Genomic DNA, 21,380 nt, shown 5'->3' on the forward strand with positions numbered 1-21,380 from the left:
GGTGAGCGGTGTACTACTGTTCCCAGCAGACACAGAGTGGCAGTAAACACAATGCTATATAGTGTGGCTGAGCAAGGTACACAGAGTGGCAGTAAACACAATGCTATATAGTGTGGCTGAGCGAGCGGTGTACTACTGTTCCCAGCAGACACAGAGTGGCAGTAAACATAATGCTATATAGTGTGCTGGGTGAGCGGTGTACACAGAGTGGCAGTAAACACAATGCTATATAGTGTAGCTGAGCGAGCGGTGTACTACTGTTCCCAGCAGACAAAGAGAGGCAGTAAACACAATGCTATATAGTGTGGCTGAGCGAGGTACACAGAGTGGCAGTAAACACAATGCTATATAGTGTGGCTGAGCGAGCGGTGTACTACTATTCCCAGCAGACACAAAGTGGCAGTAAACACAATGCTATATAGTGTGGCTGAGCGAGCGGTGTAGTACTGTTCCCAGCAGACACAGAGTGGCAGTAAACAGAATGCTATATAGTGTGGCTGAGCGAGCGGTGTAGTACTGTTCCCAGCAGACACAGAGTGGCAGTAAACACAATGCTATATAGTGTGGCTGAGCGAGGTACACAGGGTGGTGGCAGTAAACACAATGCTATATAGTGTGGCTGAGCGAGCGGTGTACTACTATTCCCAGCAGACACAAAGTGGCAGTAAACAGAATGCTATATAGTGTGGCTGAGCGAGGTACACAGAGTGGCAGTAAACACAATGCTATATAGTGTGGCTGAGCGAGGTACACAGAGTGGCAGTAAACACAATGCTATATAGTGTGGCTGAGCGAGCGGTGTACTACTATTCCCAGCAGACACAGAGCGGCAGTAAACAGAATGCTATATAGTGTGGCTGAGCGAGCGGTGTAGTACTGTTCCCAGCAGACACAGAGTGGCAGTAAACACAATGCTATATAGTGTGGCTGAGCGAGGTACACAGAGTGGCAGTAAACACAATGCTATATAGTGTGGCTGAGCGAGGTACACAGAGTGGCAGTAAACACAATGCTATATAGTGTGGCTGAGCGAGCGGTGTACTACTATTCCCAGCAGACACAGAGTGGCAGTAAACAGAATGCTATATAGTGTGGCTGAGCGAGCGGTGTAGTACTGTTCCCAGCAGACACAGAGTGGCAGTAAACACAATGCTATATAGTGTGGCTGAGCGAGGTACACAGGGTGGTGGCAGTAAACACAATGCTATATAGTGTGGCTGAGCGAGCGGTGTACTACTATTCCCAGCAGACACAAAGTGGCAGTAAACAGAATGCTATATAGTGTGGCTGAGCGAGGTACACAGAGTGGCAGTAAACACAATGCTATATAGTGTGGCTGAGCGAGGTACACAGAGTGGCAGTAAACACAATGCTATATAGTGTGGCTGAGCGAGCGGTGTACTACTATTCCCAGCAGACACAGAGCGGCAGTAAACAGAATGCTATATAGTGTGGCTGAGCGAGCGGTGTAGTACTGTTCCCAGCAGACACAGAGTGGCAGTAAACACAATGCTATATAGTGTGGCTGAGCGAGGTACACAGAGTGGCAGTAAACACAATGCTATATAGTGTGGCTGAGCGAGCGGTGTACTACTATTCCCAGCAGACACAGAGTGGCAGTAAACAGAATGCTATATAGTGTGGCTGAGCGAGCGGTGTAGTACTGTTCCCAGCAGACACAGAGTGGCAGTAAACACAATGCTATATAGTGTGGCTGAGCGAGGTACACAGAGTGGCAGTAAACACAATGCTATATAGTGTGGCTGAGCGAGCGGTGTACTACTATTCCCAGCAGACACAAAGTGGCAGTAAACAGAATGCTATATAGTGTGGCTGAGCGAGGTACACAGAGTGGCAGAAAACAGAATGCTATATAGTGTGGCTGAGCGAGCGGTGTACTACTATTCCCAGCAGACACAGAGTGGCAGTAAACACAATGCTATATAGTGTGGCTGAGCGAGGTACACAGAGTGGCAGTAAACAGAATGCTATATAGTGTGGCTGAGCGAGCGGTGTACTACTATTCCCAGCAGACACAGAGTGGCAGTAAACAGAATGCTATATAGTGTGGCTGAGCGAGGTACACAGAGTGGCAGTAAACACAATGCTATATAGTGTGGCTGAGCGAGCGGTGTACTACTATTCCCAGCAGACACAGAGTGGTAGTAAACAGAATGCTATATAGTGTGGCTGAGCGAGGTACACAGAGTGGCAGTAAACAGAATGCTATATAGTGTGGCTGAGCGAGCGGTGTACTACTATTCCCAGCAGACACAGAGTGGCAGTAAACAGAATGCTATATAGTGTGGCTGAGCGAGGTACACAGAGTGGCAGTAAACACAATGCTATATAGTGTGGCTGAGCGAGCGGTGTACTACTGTTCCCAGCAGACACAGAGTGGCAGTAAACACAATGCTATATAGTGTGGCTGAGCGAGGTACACAGAGTGGCAGTAAACACAATGCTATATAGTGTGGCTGAGTGAGCGGTGTACTACTATTCCCAGCAGCGACACAATGACTGGGGGGACCCTGGCTAGCGTGGCTGGAGCACGAACTACCCTGCCTGCCTACCCAAAGCTAAACCCACAGACAAATGGCGGAGATATGACGTGGTTCGGGTATTTATTTACCCGAACCACGTGACAGTTCGGCCAATCAGAGCGCGTTCGGGTCCGAACCACTTGACCCGTTCGGCCAATCCCAGCGCTAGCCGAACGTTCAGGGAACGTTCGGCCATGCGCTCTTAGTTCGGCCATGTGGCCGAACGGTTTGGCCGAACACCATCAGGTGTTCGGCCGAACTCGAACATTACCCGAATAGGGTGATGTTCTGCAGAACCCGAACAGTGGCGAACACTGTTCGCCCAACACTACATTTGCCACAGTTGCGGTGCCAGCCTGAGCAGAGGTTGTGATCTGAACACGTTGGGTACCTCGTGCCTGCAGACCCACTTGGAGACCAAACATTTTGAGGACTGCAGTGAGTTTCTGAAGCTTAAGGACAGTGGCGCAGGCAGTGGTCAGAGCCAGACAGCCACTGCACAGACTTCAGCAGCAGCAGCAGCATCCCACCCTCCTGCTCATCCAGCATCAGCAGCAGGAGCACAGAAACTCACTGCTTCCCTCCCGGAGAGCCAGTCCTCAGTGGCCTCATCTGCTCCCTCCACAGTCGCCTCCTCATCCTCCTGTGCAGGCAAACGCCGCCAGACCCTTCTCAGCGAGTCCTTTCCCAGTGTAACCAAGGTTCCCACCAACAGGCGCATCTGGGTGCTGAACAGGTTGCTTGCCCATGCCATGTGCTCCCAGCTCCTGCCATACTCCTTTGTGCAGGAGTGGAGTGGCATGAGAACGCTTCTGCAGTATGGGATCCCGGAGTGGCAAATTCCCAGCCACCACTATTTCCCCCGCATGGCAATCCCACCACTGCACCGCTTTGCTATCGATCACATCGTGAGTGAGCGGATCCACGACACCATGGATTCATGGAGCAACCGTTTTGGGACAGACCGCTACCTGTCCTTCACGGCCCACTGGGTTAGCCTGGTGGAATGCGCCAGCGAGGAAGCAGCAGGTCCATGCTCGGGCGCATCAGCAGCAGCAGCTACCACCAGTAGTCCACTAAGGGGAGAAGCAGCAGCTCCCACCGCCAAGCGACCCCGCCTCAACAGCAGCATGAAGGCCCACCATTGCCAAGCGCTGCTGGAGGTGAGAAGCCTGGGGAAGAACAGTCTCACAGCAGCCAACATGCTCCGCTACCTGAGGGAGCAGGAGAAGATGTGGCTGACCCCCAGGAATCGAACCTAGGTCAACTAACATTACAGGCTGAAGCCAGCCATTTCACTCATCTCTTCAACTACAAGAAAGGCCCAGGAGTAGTCTTAGCTACCGTAATATCTATGTTACGGCACGGCAGGGCCCTTATTACATTTTCTCTTACAGAGCTATGGAAACCGTTTTGCCCATGCAATAAAGCGAGGTGCAAAAATTAAATCATGCCTAGCAGGGGATGGTTTCAATCCATCAACCTCTGGGTTATGGGCCCAGCACACTTCCGCTGCGCCACTCTGCAGTCTGCTTACATTTGTATACAATCTTCAAGTTTAAGAAGGGTACATTAGTTAAAATAGTTACACTACAATCTATGTTACGCTATGGAGACTCCTTTTAGTCAATAGGTGTAAACTTGATGGATCACTGTTGGAAAGGAGATAGAAACTGGTGTGGAAACAACGGGAGTGGAACTCATTAAGCGCTATAGCTGACCTATAGTTTGGCAGCAACTATATAAGGTGAGAGGCTGGAGATCTTAGTGATGTTTATGCAGCACAAAGCGGTGGAAGGTGAAAGGCTTTAAAATCACTGGAGAATTAAACGCTTAAGCTGTTTGTGGGTTGACAGCCACTATAGAGGGTGAGGAGCTGTGATACCTGTTTGTGGTGGCATCACATGAGAATTTCAAAACACGTGGTGGATTCATATGTTAATTACAGAGTCACGCTATGTTTATTTGTTTATTTTTTCTATGTTCACGAATTGGAGCATAAAAGCACAGAGGATTGGAATACTTGGGAATCCATTGTGAGCGCAGTGTCCGTGGGAAGATAAGATTGGTACACTTGTATGTTTGGTGCAAAAGGACTGCGATCCAATACAGGATTTTAATGTGTTTTTTTTCACAGGTGGACTTTATATCAGAGAATTTATTTACAGGTGGACATTTGACTGGAGGTGCACAGACACCTTAAGGGGGTTTTTTTGGTTAATAGATATGATAAAAGGCCCTTGAGTGAATAGAGGGCGGTAATATCATTGCACTATTGAGCGCACTTTTTTTGATTAGATTACATATGTTACAGCAAGGCCCTAATGACACTTTCTCTTAAGGGGCTATGGCCGCCGATTGGCCCATGTGGTAAAGCAAGGTGTCAAAAACAAAGTACACCTAGCAGAGGATGGTTTCAATCCATCAACCTCTGGGTGATGGGCCCAGCACACTTCCGCTGCACCACTCTGCTTCCACACAGTGAATGCTTCGTTGTAGGAAAAAGTGGTGTTAAACTTATTGGACCAGACTTCCTCCCTCCAAAAGACACACATACATCCCCATAAAATCATTTAGCAGCAACTACATACACAGTCTCTGTGGCACAATTGGTTAGCGCATTTGGCTGTTAACCAAAAGGTTAACAGGTTAAAGGTTAAAAGGTTCAAGCTCACCCAGGGACGGCCTTGCCTTTTGTGTTCAACAGTTGTCCGAAGAGAACCCTAGATAGCCATTTAGCAGCAAATGCATACACAGTCTCTGTGGCACATTTGGTTAGCGCATTTGGCTGTTAACCGAAAGGTTGGTGGTTCAAGACCACCCAGGGAAGGCCTTGCCTTTTGTGTTTTGTGAAGGGAACTAATGTACCCTTCTTAAACTTGAGGATTGTAAATAAATGTAAGCAGACTGCAGAGTGGCGCAGCGGAAGTGTGCTGGGCCCATAACCCAGAGGTGGATGGATTGAAACCATCATCTGCTAGGCATGATCTCATTTTTGCACCTCGCTTTATTGCATGGGCAAAACGGTTTCCATAGCCCTGTAAGATAAAGTGTAATAAGGGCCCTGCCGTAACATAGATATTACGGTAGCTAAGACTACTCCTGGGCCTATCTTGTAGTTAAGGAGATTAGTGAAATGGCTGGCTTCAGCCTGTAATGTTAGCTGACCTGGGTTCAATTCCCGGCCAATGGTGGTATAGTGGTGAACTTAGCTGCCTTCCAAGCAGTTGACCTGGGTTTGATTCCTGGCCAATGTATGTGAGCTTGCTTTTGACAGCCTACAAATCCCTGGAAGTAAAATTCAGAGAGGGGAGGAAGGTGGAAGAATTACACTCCCGGATTGATGTATACACATGCAGTAGTGTAGGCCTGCAATTTAGCATTCATTGTGATTTCTGCCCTTAAAACACTGCTTTGCATGAAAACTACGTTTTTCTCCGGGACTTTTGACATCTATCCCAGTCAACCATGTCTCCCTTAGATGCTTTGAAACATCTTTTCCATCACTTTTCTGGCCAGCATAATTTTTTCTAATTCTTCAAGTTCGCCTCCCCATTGAAGTCTATGGCGGTTTGCGAATGTTCGCAAGTTCGCGAACCTTTGCGGAGGTTCGTGAACCTAAAATTGGAGGTTTGGGCCATCTCTAGTGAAGAAGAAGAAGAAGAACCAGGTGCCAGTGCAGAAGAAGATGATGAAGATGATGGTGATGAGAAAGAAGATGGTAAAACAGAAAAAGAAGACGGTGAAGAAAAAGATGGAGAGAAGAAAACGAAGAAGGTGAAGAGGGTGTAGAAGAATAAACAAGAAATGCAGAAAAAAAGTTTTCCATCAATTTTTTTTTAAATTACACCTATTTAATTGTGATTTCCCTTTAAAAAAAAATGCTTTAAGGCCATCCGAATTCATGATCACGACTATTACCCGAATACAATTACCGATCACGACTCAAATTCGAATCCAAATTTTTCCTCCATCAGGGATTTCTGGAATATGAAGTTGAAGACAGGGGCCAGCTGGCTGGCACAGGTACTCAAACAGGTAGAGGACACACCGTCCGGACCAGGGGCCTTTCTGTGGTTCAGCTTTTGGAGGTGCCTTAGAACATCAACCTCTGGACTGCCACTGGCCCTGAAAAACCATGGACCATTTTAGAAGAGGTGGATGTGGGAGGCACGCTAGGAGTGGTCACCTGGGCCCCAGGATGATTGGGTTGGCGCTCAAACCTACAGAACTCATTACATTTGCAGCTAGTTTGAGGCTTGGGGGCGCATGTTGGGGAGGCGGTTTGAGATTTGTGGCTGCTCTGAGGCCTTTCCAGACATCTCGTGAGTTGTTGGACCTGAGGCTGAGGTCCAGCTTGTTGGAGTAGTCCCTCTTAGCAGTGCAGAACTCTTGTTTAAGGGTGTATCTGGCTGTCTTGAATTCCTCTGGTGAGCCGGACTTGTGTGCTGCTTCTTTGACTTTGCGGAGCCATCGTAGCTTGCCGTTGAACCAGGGCTGGTTGTTAGGGTAGACCTCAAAGGACTTCCGAGGCCAAAATTAAGAAAATCACACTGTACCTTTTTATTAGCAGAATCCACGGAGGACGTCCTGCCCGTCCTCCACTCCGTTCTGCCATCAATGCAGGTCTTTCCGTTCCCCTATGGCTTGGCCCGATCCCACCGAACGGGTCGCATCGATTCCACCTCTAAGATGGCCACCGCCATGCTTCGCGGCAGTGCAGTACGCTTTGCACTTGGGGAGCATGCCGGGACCTAATACGTGGCGGGAGACGGGCAATAGGCTGCGCAGTCGCGCTAGCAGCAAAGCGTACTGCGCAGCTGCGCAGCATGGCGGCGGCCATCTTAGAGGTGGAATCGATGCGGCCCGTTCGGTGGGGTCAGGCCAAGCCATAGGGGAATGGAAAGACCTGCATTGATGGTGGAACGGAGTGGAGGACGGGCAGGGCGTCCTCCATGGATTCTGCTTATAAAAAGGTACAGTGTGATTTTCTTAATTTTGGCCTCGGAAGTCCTTTAAAAGCCTTTTTAGGGATGCACAACTCCTCACAGAAGCCAATATAGAAGGTAACGTTCTCAGTCCATTCCTCAAGGCAGAGTGCCTCCAGTCAATACACTCAAAGCAGGCCTGTAGCTGCAGCTTAGCTTCATCGGTCCACTTCCTCACGGTCTTGACGACTGGTTTGAAAGTCTCAAGGAGCCTTCTGTAGGATGGTATTAGGTGGATTAGGCAGTGGTCAGAGTTTCCTAGGGCAGCCAACCGAGTGGCTTTGTATGCATCCTTGAGGACTGTGTAGCAATGGTCCAGGGTATTTTGGTTCCTGGTGGGGCACGTTATATGTTGCTTGTAGCATGGCATCTCTTGGCAGAGGTTCACACTGTTGAAGTCAGCACAGATAATGAAGAGGGAGTCCGGGAGGGATGTCTCTCATGCTGAGATGGTGTCGCTGAGTGTATGCAAAGCGACCTTGGTGCTGGCATCGGGAGGTATGTATACTCCAACAAAAACATAGGAGGATAACTCTCTTGGTGAGTACTGGGGCCTGCAGTTGATGAGTAGGAGCTCGACTTCCAGAGAGGAGCATTTGCCCAGGATGGTCAAGTTTGTGCACCAAGCGTCCTTAATGCAGATGCAGATGGCTCCACCTCTCTGTTTTCCGGAGAGTGCGCTGTCGTGGTCTGTGCAGAAAGAGGTTGTAACCTGGAAGTAGAAGAGAGTTGTCCGGGATGATGTCGATCAGCCAGGTTTCCTTGAAGCACAGGACTGGAGTGTTTGCACCCACTGAGTGGTTACTGCCGAATAGTATGAGCAGTTGGTCTATCTTTTTTGAGAGGTAGCGAACATTTGCCAGGAGGATAGCTGGAATGGGTGAACGCAGGCCCTTCTACCCCCCTCCTGACTGCTGGTGAAACACCGCCCCAGACAGAGAGAGAGAGAGAGAGAGAGAAAGAGAGATCAGCCGAAACATAAAAAGTGTATTTTGTGAAATTGTTTATCTTATCGGTGTGTCATAAAAAACATCCCTGATCCACTGGTGCTTGAAAAAGTGTCCTATAGTGTACGGCAACAAGATTTTAGTTTCTTGATCCGATAAGTCATTTAAAGGAGTCATCAGGGAAATTCTAATAAAATTAGTGCTACTTACTGGGGGTTTCCTCTAGACCCAAGCTCCCAGTGCGCCCCTCGCCACAGCTCTCCCCACAGCCGTTCGCCGCAGCTCCATCCCGGTCCCCGGCGATGACGTCAGGGCGACCTCTAGGTCGGCCTGTAATGCACCTGCACGAGCGACGCTGTCAATCACCGCCTTGTGGATCGGAGTGGACTGCGCAGGTGCAGAACTACTGCGCCTGTGCAGTCCGCTCCGGCCCACGTGGCGCTGATTGACAGCACCGCTCCCCCAGGCGCAGTACAGGCCGACCTGGAGGTCGCCCTGACGTCATCGCCGGGGACCGGGACGGAGCTGCGGCGAATGGCTGCGGGGAGAGTTGCAGCAAGGGACGTGCTGGGAGCTTGGGGCTGGAGGAAGCCCCCGGTAAGTAGCACTTATTTTATTAGAATTTCCCTGATGACTCCTTTAACATCAGGGAATAGCTTGCCAGGAAGGACTGTACAGTATATTGGCTCAGGGGTAGCAATAGTGCCTGTGACCTCTGCAACCCTGATGATAGGAGGGGTCAAGGGACAAGGTGACTAACACTTTTTCCCCCATAAAATCTATCCCCCTTCTGCAGAAGGGATGTCACATGACATGTTTTGAGTGCAGCATACATGTGCCATTGTAACAAGATAATTAATATTATTATTATTATTACGATTATTATCATCATTATTACTCACATCTGTCAATTGTTTTTGATGCCCATTTTATTTATTTTTTCTAATTGACTCTATTTCCCAACTAACCTCGCTATGTACCCCAACATACACTCTCTTTCCCAATTCTCACATCTATTGCTTTTGTGATTTAATTGTTACATGACCACATCAGCTAGTCAGACAACTATGTAACCTAAAGCTGAAAGTACTCAAAACCACTATGGCTCCAATCAACTTTTTTCTAATTTTACAACGTCCTACACTCCAGTGTGCCTCATCCAAGAAATCCAAAGTCAAACCTATGTCAACAATTCCATTCATCCCAGTCATTTGATGAAACCACAATAATTAAAGAGGAACTCCAGTGAAAATAATGTAGTACAAAAGTGCTTCATTTTTTACCATACTTATGTATAAATGATTTAGTCAGTGTTTGCTCATTGTAAAATCTTTCCTCTCCCAGATTCACATTCTGACATGTATTACATGGTGACATTGTTACTGTGGGCAGGTTATGTAGCTGCTGCTAGCTGTTTTGGCTGTTAGAGACAGCTGTAAACAGCTAATTCCTGTCTGTGAACCACGTTACATTGTGGCAGTTTGCCCAGAGTACAGAGGTACTCAGAGCTTCTTGTGGGAGGGGTTTATGCACAAAATCAGTCATACAGCGCCCCCTGATAGTCTGTTTGTGAAAATCATTATATTTTGTATGTAAAAGGGGGTATCAGCTACTGATTGGGATAAAGTTCAATTCTAGGTTGGAGTTTCTCTTTAATGTGCTATATACTGCTGCTGTTTCGCCCCCCCCCCCCCCCTACTCCAATCAGAAGTAATGGCAGGGGTAGAGTGGGACAAGTGCTGTGTACCCACCTAGGAGTCACTGTGGGAGGCTGAGATGCTGATGTTTATATATTTTCTGATGTTTTACTACTTGCATAATAACAACAAGGTTAACAGTCAAACCTAGTAAAAAAAAGTGTCTATAATATTACCTTTTTCTTAGAGGCTTCAGATTTCTTTGACATGTTTCTTAACTTTTTATGCAAATGATTAAGTACCTGTAATTAAAAGAAGAAAGACAACTTCAATTCAGAGTAACAGCTGCTGTATGTGTACATTAATAAACGGCTACTGACTTGTGTTAGTTATGTTCTATTGTAGGTAGCTGGTACATGCAAAGATGAATGGCAGTAATGACAGACCATTTCCATGTGTGAGCGTATTGGTTAAGATTTATCTAGAAAACAACATTGTTACATAGTAATAGGAATCTCTGTAGAATCTCTATAGATACAAATGCTCAGCTTCAGAAATCACCAGCATTTAATTTGATGCATGTCTAATAGCATTCTGTTTCTTTGTACCACTTTTCAACAGCAATTCTGCTCAAACCACAAAGCATTTCATTGACTCACTGCCGAGAACAAATGATGCTATTTTGCCTTGATGATCAATCCAAATTATTCTGATAATGCTGTGCAATAACATCCAAGATATTTTCTGCAAAGTCATACATGGAATTATTTCTCATTTCCTAATATAGTGTACAGTATGTCTTACAGTAAACCAGATGTGGGAATAAATAGCACTTTCCTGATATTCTCAGTGTGGTTTGACAATTTAACAGCCTCACTGGCATCCACTCCTCCTCTATGTTTATTCAGCTCTAATAAAGTGTAATCATCACCTATGGAGCATCGTTCCTTTTCCCTGCTGTCAGGAGTGTTTGGAAAGCTACACACACATTCTGTTACCTCTAATCAGATATCAAAGAGAAATGCAAATAAGAAAAAAAAAGCAGAATGCAGGTGAGTTCTAAGTAGGATTTGTACTACATATACCGCCTTTAGAGGTTGATAGCAACCCCCCTTCATACATGGTAGAATTACTAAATTTACCCGACATGTGGGGCTCCGCACACAGGCCCAGATGTGTAATGTCCCAGGCCTAGAGTGGAAGTTGAGAAAGGGCTGCTGGCACTCAAAGAGTTAACATGCCAGCCACCATAACAATGCGAACCCGGCCAGTGCACAGCCGCCCACCTTTCTGTGCACATTGCGGAAGGCAGCACCTAGACTCAGGGCGGGCTCTGAGGAGAAATGCCATTGAGCAACAACAGCAGATTCATTCACTTCTCCAGGCTTCCAGTGCTAAATCTTCATCCTCTCCTCCTCCGTTAGCTGCCATCAGCTGCTGTACACCTCTCTCTCTCTCTACAGCCAGCTTCAGCCACCCTATCATGTGACTTGCCAGTAACATGCCAGTGAGTATTATGTGAGAAATGCTCGCTCTAGAGTGAAATGCTTACAGTGGCTGAAGGAGGGGAAATTAAGTTGCGCACTGGAAGCCTGGAGAGGTGAGTGAATCTGCTGCTGCTGCTCTGCTGTCTGGGGTGCTCAATGTGGGAAGGCACCTGGCTAACTACACTAAAGGGGGGTAGGGGGGACATGGCAAGGGGGAGGAGGGGAAATGCATATAGCCACCTATACTACAGGGGGAGGGGGTAAACTGCACATGACTACCAATATTAAAGGGGGAGGGAGGGGAAACAACACATGGCTAGCTATACTAAAGTGGGATGGGGTAAATGGCACATGGCTACCTATACTAAAAGGGGGAGGGGGAAACTGCACATGGCTACCTATTCTAAAGGGGGAGGGGAGACTGGCGAAAGGTGTGGGAGGGGGACTGCTCATGGCCACCTATACTAAAGAAGGGGGGCTGCTCATGGCTATCAATATTAAAGGGGAAGAGAGGGGAAACAGTACATGGCTACCTATACTAAAGGGGGAGGGGGTAAATGGAACATGGCTACCTATGCTAAAGGGGAGGGGGGAAACAACACATGACTACCTATAATAAAAGACTATAGGATTGGTGGAGGTCTGTGGAGGTTTCTTCACAATGGGAGTGGAGATCCTTCGGCCTGTAGAAAGAGGGAGAGACCGGGAGCCCAATAGTGTAGTAACGCCTGGTCTTAAACAGTGGGGGATTGTGGGTAATTTATATTCACAAGGTTGGTTGCATTCCTGCAACCACCATATAGGCATACGGGAAAAAAACGTTCCGTTTGGTATCCCGGAACCTTCTGGAACAGGGTGGTCGCTCTCCTCCGGTCGTCTTTTCCACTGGTATGATGGATATACAAGTGGGAAGTGTTAGCACCCCTTTTGGGGGTGTGGATTTAACAACTGTTAAAAAGGTTTGGGGAGGCGCCCAAATTTTCTACTAATGGGTCTGAGTATATTACTGTACAGTATTCTAAAAAGAAAAAAATCAAGTTCTGTACTGTTTTACCTTGACAAAGGGGACCCCACGGGGCCCCGAAACGAGTCGTCGGTTTATGGAGTGGACTTGTGTCACGTTGGTTGAATAAACCTTGATTTTGGATCACGTGAGTGTGCGGACCTTTTTTGATTTTTTGCTATTAGTCCTTTATGGTCCGGCACCTCCACAGTGGTGTGCGATTCTCTCTTCAATTTTTGTATTCTAAAAAGAGGTGTCTTACCTCCAAAGAAGACTCACCCGATTATAACGTAAGGAGTCTTTATTATCAAGTGGTTAATTGTAGACAACGCGTTTCATGGATCTCAGCCAGCTTCCTCAGGTCATTACAAACAAGTAACCTTAAATAGAAGTCATGTGGTGCAAGGGCGCACACGACCTGGAGGGGGAGAGACGGCACATGGCTACCTATACTAAAGGGGAGAGAAAGTGGCACATGGCTACCAATACTAAAGGGGAGGCTAAAGATGGCACCATTGAAGCAAAAAAGGTTTAGTTTGTCTTAAATTCAACAAACTTTTGCAATAAAGTCAAAGGCATTTTCATTCATTCCTAATAAGGACTGGTGATAAGCTCTGAAAGCATTCAAGATGACTTCACCCTGCATTTCAGGAAGTATCTCCCAATTATTTATACTACATCAGTCTTATTTAACACCAGCCAAAATAATTGTATATAAACCCAAAGTCAAAATTAGTATAGAAACACCTGCACTGTTTTTTCTTAGCATATGCTGCCTTGTTGCTATTTGCAATTAGCTATCCATATCATTTAAGAGACCAATGTGCCTTGAAATTGTATAACGTCTATTCAATGTCTTTGATAATATGCAAGGTTTGTAATTTGTTTTATCACCCTGTCAAATTTGTTTGTTTGTTTTTTGTTAGTATGTGCTAAGCACAGATTTGCTTTAAATTAAGAAAACATTTTGTAGGAAAAGAAGGTTCATTTGTTTAAAATAAGGATCAACTAACCTCCACACTGTTACCCATAACACCACTGTAATAGTTCTCTGCCATGTACTTTTATATCTCTTTTTTCCTGCAACTCTTTCTGTGTATCAATAGATTGATCAGCTGGATAAGCAATAGAAGCAGAGGAGATCTGTGCAGAACTTTCAGAATGATGGATCAGTGGGAATGGCAGATCAGAGAACCCACTCACAAAAGTGATAAATTAAACTACGAAGCATCCATCATAAAAAGCATTAATGGAAATGGAATTCATGTAATTTATAGCAACAGCCTTCAGGTAGTCTCATCTTTGCAAAACAATAGCATTGCCTTACTAATCTAACAAATTAGGAATGTATTAGTCGGTTAAGGGATTGTGAGTAGAAAAATAAGTAGCTCCTTATGGGCCTTATTTGTCAGTGTCTGAAGGTACCTGCCTATAAGAACTAGTGTGTCAGGGGGGAATTAAAAGATTGGTTGCTACAAGCCTATTCAAGAGGGATGCTTTGATAAATAAAGTCTTACAACTAAGCCAAAGAACAATGTGCAAAATCTGGAAACACATAACAGTAAATCAGAAGTCCTATTTTCACTGACTGAAACTGAAGTTAGCCATTCTTATTTTCAACATCATCATAGTTCTTTGCTATGCTTCATTGAATTAGCCCATTTATGTGTTAAAGGAATACTATCGATGTATGCATTTATTTTTAAATGCTGTATGTTGTAGCACACATTAGGACAAGTACTAGGAGCAATTTGATTCCTCACACAGCTCTTCCTCTCAGCTGTAAAATCCTCCGTCAGTTTTGGCCGTCAGTGTTTGATACAAATGTATCTATATGCTGAGGGCTCCCAGAGGGCTAAGCCCATGTCTGCACAGGGGAGTTGCTATCAACTCCTCAGTTTATAGTTTAATTATCACCTTGCTGAAAGAATCTTATTGATATGGTGGTAAGGGGTTAAAGATTCTAGCAATGTGTGTTTATTATCTTTGCTTCTCTTGACTGATAAAGATACTAATAATGCTAATTGTAAACAGTGGTCTGCCCCTCTCAGCAGCTTGTAAAGTGGATGCAGCCTGGAGTGAATCACCACAAGCAGGCAGCCAGTCTGAGTGTAAACACAGACTATTGTTTATAGCTAGTTATATTCCAGCAATATTACAGCTCATTTAGTTACCTGTTACCACCTCAGATCAGCCTATTTCTCCTCATGTCTCCTGCATGCTGTGAGTGACACAGTGAAATATATTTGTGAGCTGTGTGGCAGAGTAACCAAGCAGCTCAGGGTGACCCAAACTACTATGAGCTGTGTGAGAAATGAATTTTTAAGCAGGGATAGTGAGAGAGAGACCTGGGTGAATAAATAAAGTGCCCCTAGCACTAGTGGTAATGTGTACACTAATATACAGTATTAAAAAAAAAAGTCGTTTCAATCGATAGTACTCCTTTAAGAAGACTAATAATGCTTTGGAAGAAATGCAGTATGTTTTTTGTTACTGCCCATTTCTTAAGGGAAATAAAATAAAACAGTGAAGCCATATATTCTCCATGAAGTAGCCCTCAGGTCAAAATTTACAGTTCTATCACATGATAAACCTAATTTTCCCCATGCTGTTTATTTATTCATTTTCATATTGGCATACAACTTGTTGTTGCTGACCAGTGCATCTAATTTAATGCCCAATTTGTGAAAATCCCCCAAAAGTGTAAGTAATAACTCCTCACTTATACTTAACCTACTTTAGGCCCGATTTACTACACTAGGGGTAAGTTGCCCTGTCCATGGTAATTTTACCGTTACTAATTCCAGGGGAACATCACGCAGTAACCATTTAGCTCCGTAGCTTTACCACAGTAATGTGTGTGGCGTAAGGCACATTACCATAGCAACAAGCACATTAACATGGTAATTTCATAGCTGTACAGAAATTAAAAACTTTTGAATGCAAGGTGAGAATCATGTTGTTTAACACAAAGCAAAATGGACTCAGCAATGTCAGTTTCCTCCTCTTCTTTTTACATCTTCCTAGTTAAATATATTTAACCTCCCCGGCGTTCTATTGAGATCGCCAGGGAGGCTGCGGGAGGGTTTTTTTTTAAATAAAAAAAACCTATTTCATGCAGCCAACTGAAAGTTGGCTGCATGAAAGCCCACTAGAGGGCGCTCCGGAGGCGTTCTTCCGATCACCTTCGGCGCCCAGAATAAACAAGGAAGGCCGCAATAAGCAGCCTTCCTTGTTTGGCTTTCCTCGTCGCCATGGCGACGAGCGGAGTGACGTCATGGACGTCAGCCGACGTCCTGACGTCAGCCGCCTCCGATCCAGCCCTTAGCGCTGGCCGGAACTGATTGGTCCGGCTGCGCAGGGCTCGGGCGGCTGGGGGGACCCTCTTTCGCCGCTGCTCGCGGCTGATCGCCGAAGAGCGGCGGCGATCAGGCAGCACACGGGGCTGGCAAAGTGCCGGCTGCGTGTGCTGCTTTTTATTTGAGGAAAATCGGCCCAGCAGGGCATGAGCGGTAGCCTCCGGCGGTGATGGACGAGCTGAGCTCGTCCATACCGCTCAGGAGGTTAATAAATACAACACCCTCATATTAAGTTATAGAATAGACCCAATAAACCAAAGCTTTTTTTTATCATGGGTTTAAATTTATTATTTTAACCTTATTGAAGCTGGGCAGCAGGGAGTTTCCGTGCAATCTGCCCACAAGTGTAAATAATACAATAATAACCAATAGTTGCTTGTAAATGATAAACCCAACATTCTCGTCCTGATACCCTACAATAATAAATAATTCTCATAAATTAATGAAGTAATAATCAAACAGACACTGACATTGAAAGTCTTAATTAAACAAACACACATCTTCATGCAAACTGAAGTTTATTAATTTCCTGTGATGCTGTTTTTGTTCTAATCTTCTTTTATCATCTGTAATCTTGTAAACATTATTTGTAATCTTCTGTCTTCAACTTGATTGCAGTCTTCAATGACAACAGGCAGTCAGATGGATCTATTCTAACTCTGTGCTAACTTGCAAACAAATGCATTCAATCCCAGTGGTGGCTTATATGAAATTCATCACAGTGTCCCTACATAACTATTTACTGGTCAGTGTTGTCATCCAGAGATGTCTCTATGCAAGGTAGTACTACAGTACGGAAAGACTGTCACTGAATACTGAAATCAAAATAAAGAATGCATGAAGTTACATATGAAGATTACAGCCTGTAAGGAAAAGATTCCATAGCAAGAAAAATAAAATAAATAAAATATAGACTTTATGTTGAAATCATAGAACAGAAAAATGTACAGTGCTGCCCATAATTATTCCCCTGGCAACTTTTGACTTAAAGTTACTTTTATTCAACCAGAAAGTACTTTTTGATGGGAAATGACATAGGTGTCTCCCAAAAGATAATAAGAGGATGTACAAGAGGAATTATTGTGGAAAAATTCTCAGCTTTTATTTACATTTGAGCAAAAAGTGTCCAGTCCAAAATTATTCATACCCTTCTCAATATCAATAGAAAATCCTTTATTCAGAATCAGAATCAGGATCATTTATTTCGCCAAGTACAACGGGGGTTGTACCCGGAATTATTTTTGGCACATACAGGGTCGGTGATGGTACGGTAACAGCAGAATCATAAAAATACAGCAAGGTAGTTTCAGAGACGTATAGCAGTCATCAATTACTAAATTCACACGTTGCACATTACACAAAACTTAAGCTAGATGGGTCCGTCTGAGTGCTATGTCGAGCGGAGCTGCCTGCTACACTCTGTGCGGCGCTCACTACTCTGCAACAATAACAGACACCCCACTGCATGTCTTGGAAAAATGCAGGTGGTGAGAGAGAGAAGGAGAAAAAGGAGCGATAGGAGACAGTGAGAAAGAAAGCAGTGAAAGGTAAGACCCCCTAAGATTGCAGTGCAACCCAGTCCAGTTAAATGTCTCACTTGGCAGGCTGTGACGGATCTGCAGCTGCGGCTCTGGCACTGTGTGATAAGGTGCTAGTGGGTGCCAGACCAGTTCGGTGGGCCCCAGCCAGATGCTGGACAACTTAAGCCTGGCAGACCCTGTGGAGACCAGGTGGAAGGTGGCAGCTCCAGGCCATTGGAGCAGGGCCCGGCAGCCAGTGGACCAGGATGGCCCCAACAAAGTTCCTCTGTGGAGGGCCTGGATGCCTTTAGTGGCAGTCAGCAGCAGCGAGGAGACCCTGGACAGTCACGGTGGAGAGGCAGCGGCAGAGAGCCACGGAGGGCAGTAACTGTGCAGTGGCGGCTCCGTGTGTGGTGTGTGGTGGATGGCTGCGGCTATGTGATGGCGGCGATCCGGGATCCGGAGCACAGCGCGCCCAGGCTCCCCATGATGAGGAGAGCAGCGGTGGAGTGGCTGGACCTCCCCAGAGTGGCCGCATCAGCATCTGACCTCGGCGGTGGAGCAGCTCCATGTGTGGCCCATGTGGTGGATGTGGATGGCAGCGGTGGTGTGATGGCGGCAATCCGGGTGTTCCAGGATCCGGAGCACAGTGCGCCCAGGCTCCCCATGATGAGGAGAGCAGCAATGGAGTGCGGATATAAAGGACATTATCCACACACTTTGATTGGCCCAGTAGGCTGCCTGTCAAGTTTCCTGTCAAGTGACAGGCAGCCTATTGGACCAATCAAAGTGCGGGGATAATGTTCTTTGGACCCGCAGGGGTTCAGGGCAGGACGAGTGGAGCTCTCGTCACTGCCAATTAGCAGGCATAAGTTCTTAGCGCTTGCTATGCTACTCTGATAAGGTGTGTTAACTCTGATAAGGTGTGTTAAATCTGATAAGGTGTGCTAACTCTGATAAGGTGTGTTAACTCTGATAAGGCATGCTATTTGTCTTAGTGAATCAAGCCCCAAGTGTGCTGTATAGGCTTTTTATTTTTATAGCTGCTAATGTACTATATACAGTGCAGATCGTATGAGAATGTAAATTGCCCAGTTTACTCATATCCATAGGGTAGGGGCAGGTGGCATTGCTCAAGAATGCCTACATCTGAGGGCCCCATGAAAGTTTTGCTATGGGGCCCCATAATCTCTAGCTACGCCACCATGCTTGCTGTAGCCGCTGATCTTTCCATGCACCCAAATTCCTGCCTTGGCACCCTGCTGCTGCTAGTAAACATAATACTCAAAAACAGCGCCCAATTTACCTGCTTCTAAATAAAAGCCAAACAAAATAGAGTTTTTTTGCTCTACAAAAATGCTGCAGTATTGTTAAAGGGAGCCAAGCACCTAATGTAACATATATTTAAAACAAACCTTGCCTTAAGGGAGGTTTGTAAATGGCTAGGAGATGTAATCACATTAATGGACTACATTGGGGCATGCAACATCATCATGGTGACTCCAAGGCACAGGTACTTCAATACATGAAGATGGAGGCCCTTATACAGATAGGGGCTTTGGGGAAGCCCTCCATTAGTAAGTAAATGCAAGCTGCCCTCCCACCAAACCCCCCAAAAAACCCTCCCCCTCCCTATTTATGAGCCACACTTAGGGAAGGTTAATTTTAGATAATTATTTACCTTGAGAGCGAACAGAACAGGTGCTCACTGAGATGTGGCGAACGGTTCCCGAACCGTTCGCCGGTGAACATCTCCAAATCCCTGGGGCTTTTACTACTTCCGGTTCGCTCTGACCCGGAGTAGTACGCCTGCGCTGCCCGGCGGAGCGTGTCCTAGATCGCGCTCCTGTTGCCGGGCACTTTCTGAGCATGAGCATGACGTCATGAACGACGTCACGCTCATGCGCAGAGAGTGCCCGGCAACAGGAACGTGATCTAGGACGCGCTCCGCCGGGCAGCGCAGGCGTACTACTCCGGGTCGGTACGACCCGGAAGTAGTAAAAGCCCCAGAGATGTTCGCCGGGCGAACAGTTCGCCACATCTCTAGTGCTCAGTTTCCTTCAAATTAATCCAACCCACCAGAATCTTCAAGGTACCTTCTTAGGATTGGTCTACTCCCAAGCAAACAATTTAGATTGGAAGCAGCTCGGGCTCTTAACCTTTAATAAAGAGAATACATACATATATGCATCTAAGTAGCCATTCAAGGAGCTACAAACTCTCTCTCTCACACCACTACAATAATGGGATTGTGAGCAAAGTCCAGGTGCTAATAAAACCATGTATTTAAGACATTTACTTTACTTTTCACTACAATACATCTCAAATGATATTATTATTATTATTTAGTATTTATATAGCGTCGACATCTTACGCAGCGCTGTACAGAGTATATTGTCTTGTCACTAACTGTTCTTCAGAAGAGCTCACAATCTAATCCCTACCATAGTCATATGTCTATGTGTGTGTCGTGTAGTGTATGTATCATAGACTAGGGCCAACTTTTAGGGGAAGCCAATTAACTTATCTGTATGTTTTTGGAATGTGTGAGGAAACCAGAGTGCCCGGAGGAAACCCACACAGAAACCCACACAGACATGGGGAGAACATATAAACTCTGTGCAGATAGTGCCCCGGCTGGGCTTCATACCAGGGACCCAGCGCTGCAAGGCAAAAGAGCTAACCACTATGCCACTGTGCCACTGTGCTGCCCCTAATAATGTGAAAGTTGGGAATGTTGTAGATGTGATATACTTGGACTTTGCAAAGGCCTTCGACACTGTTCCCCACAAAAGACTGATGCAAAAGTTGAGGATGCAAGGGCTGGGGAAGAGTCTGTGTGCATGGATAGGGAACTGGCTAATGGACAGAAAATAAAACAAGCTGTGGTCAATGGAACTTATTTAAAATGGGTGACTGTTAGCAGTGGGGTTCCGCAGGGGTCAGTACTGGGTCCAGTGCTCTTCAATTACTCATTAATGACGTAGTAGATGCAGTAGAAAGCAATGTTGCTATTTTTGCATGTAAAATTGTGCAGAATCACATCACAAAATGATATACACAGTTTTTCTTATATATGCATTAGCATGTACTTTATACAAAATTCAAAGCTGACTTAAAAAACAATGTTTCCCCTACTTTTTCCCAGAAGGGTTAGGTCTATCTGAATCTATCTATCTGAAGTTCATAGCAGTTATGTGTCATTCATTTCTTGGGTTTCCACCTCTGAGGGAATTTCTACAACTAACACAAAAATATCAATACAAATCCTATTTTAGGAAGCTGGGGAAGGGTTACAAAGCTGTCACTGGCCTGAAGCCCTGTGTGAGAGATCTACGCTATCAAACCTTTCCCTATCATCACCACAGAAGACATTGTAGGGTATTTTTCCAAGACAGCATAGACAGCAATTGCTGAGACAAAAGAGATCATTCTTCAGTCTAAGCAAGACAAAAATGTAATGATCTAATTGCCCTCACAAAATCATAGGGCCTTAGGTAAATGAGACACAAACACAAAGAGAATATATTATCAAGGAGTTTATAAAGAAAAAAAGCGTAAATAAATAACAGCACGTCTGTAAAAGATGTCATACGGATTGATGTGATTGTCATTCATTTTCAATTACTGCCACTGTGTTTTGACACACTTAAAAGAAGTGACTGGCATAAGAAGGCACATTTATATTTCGAATGTCAGAATAAAAAGTACAGAAATTTTAGATGGGGAATAAGAAACATAGGGTTTGACATTTAACTCTAATTAAACATAGCACTTCAACACATTGGTATAAAGTTACCCAGAACCCCAAGGTCCCAATTATAGGGCCCATAGCCTAATGAAAATGAAACTAACTGTCAGTTACAGAGCTTATTCCCCTGCAGAATTCTTCCCAG

At 45.5% G+C, this 21,380-nt stretch overlaps 1 protein-coding gene across 1 annotated transcript in view; it reads right to left on the reverse strand.

The window, feature by feature from the left end:
* The window catches only part of GALR1 (galanin receptor 1), a 354,796-nt gene that overhangs the window by 121,353 nt on the left and 212,063 nt on the right, over positions 1 to 21,380 (reverse strand). The window contains exon 2 of the mRNA XM_068237051.1: positions 10,352 to 10,417. Within this exon, the coding sequence (XP_068093152.1) occupies positions 10,352 to 10,417 (66 nt within the window). The remainder of the gene's footprint in view (positions 1 to 10,351; positions 10,418 to 21,380) is intronic.

Source organism: Hyperolius riggenbachi, chromosome 5 (assembly GCF_040937935.1).
Source record: "Hyperolius riggenbachi isolate aHypRig1 chromosome 5, aHypRig1.pri, whole genome shotgun sequence".
In the NCBI taxonomy this organism is placed as follows: domain Eukaryota; kingdom Metazoa; phylum Chordata; class Amphibia; order Anura; family Hyperoliidae; genus Hyperolius; species Hyperolius riggenbachi.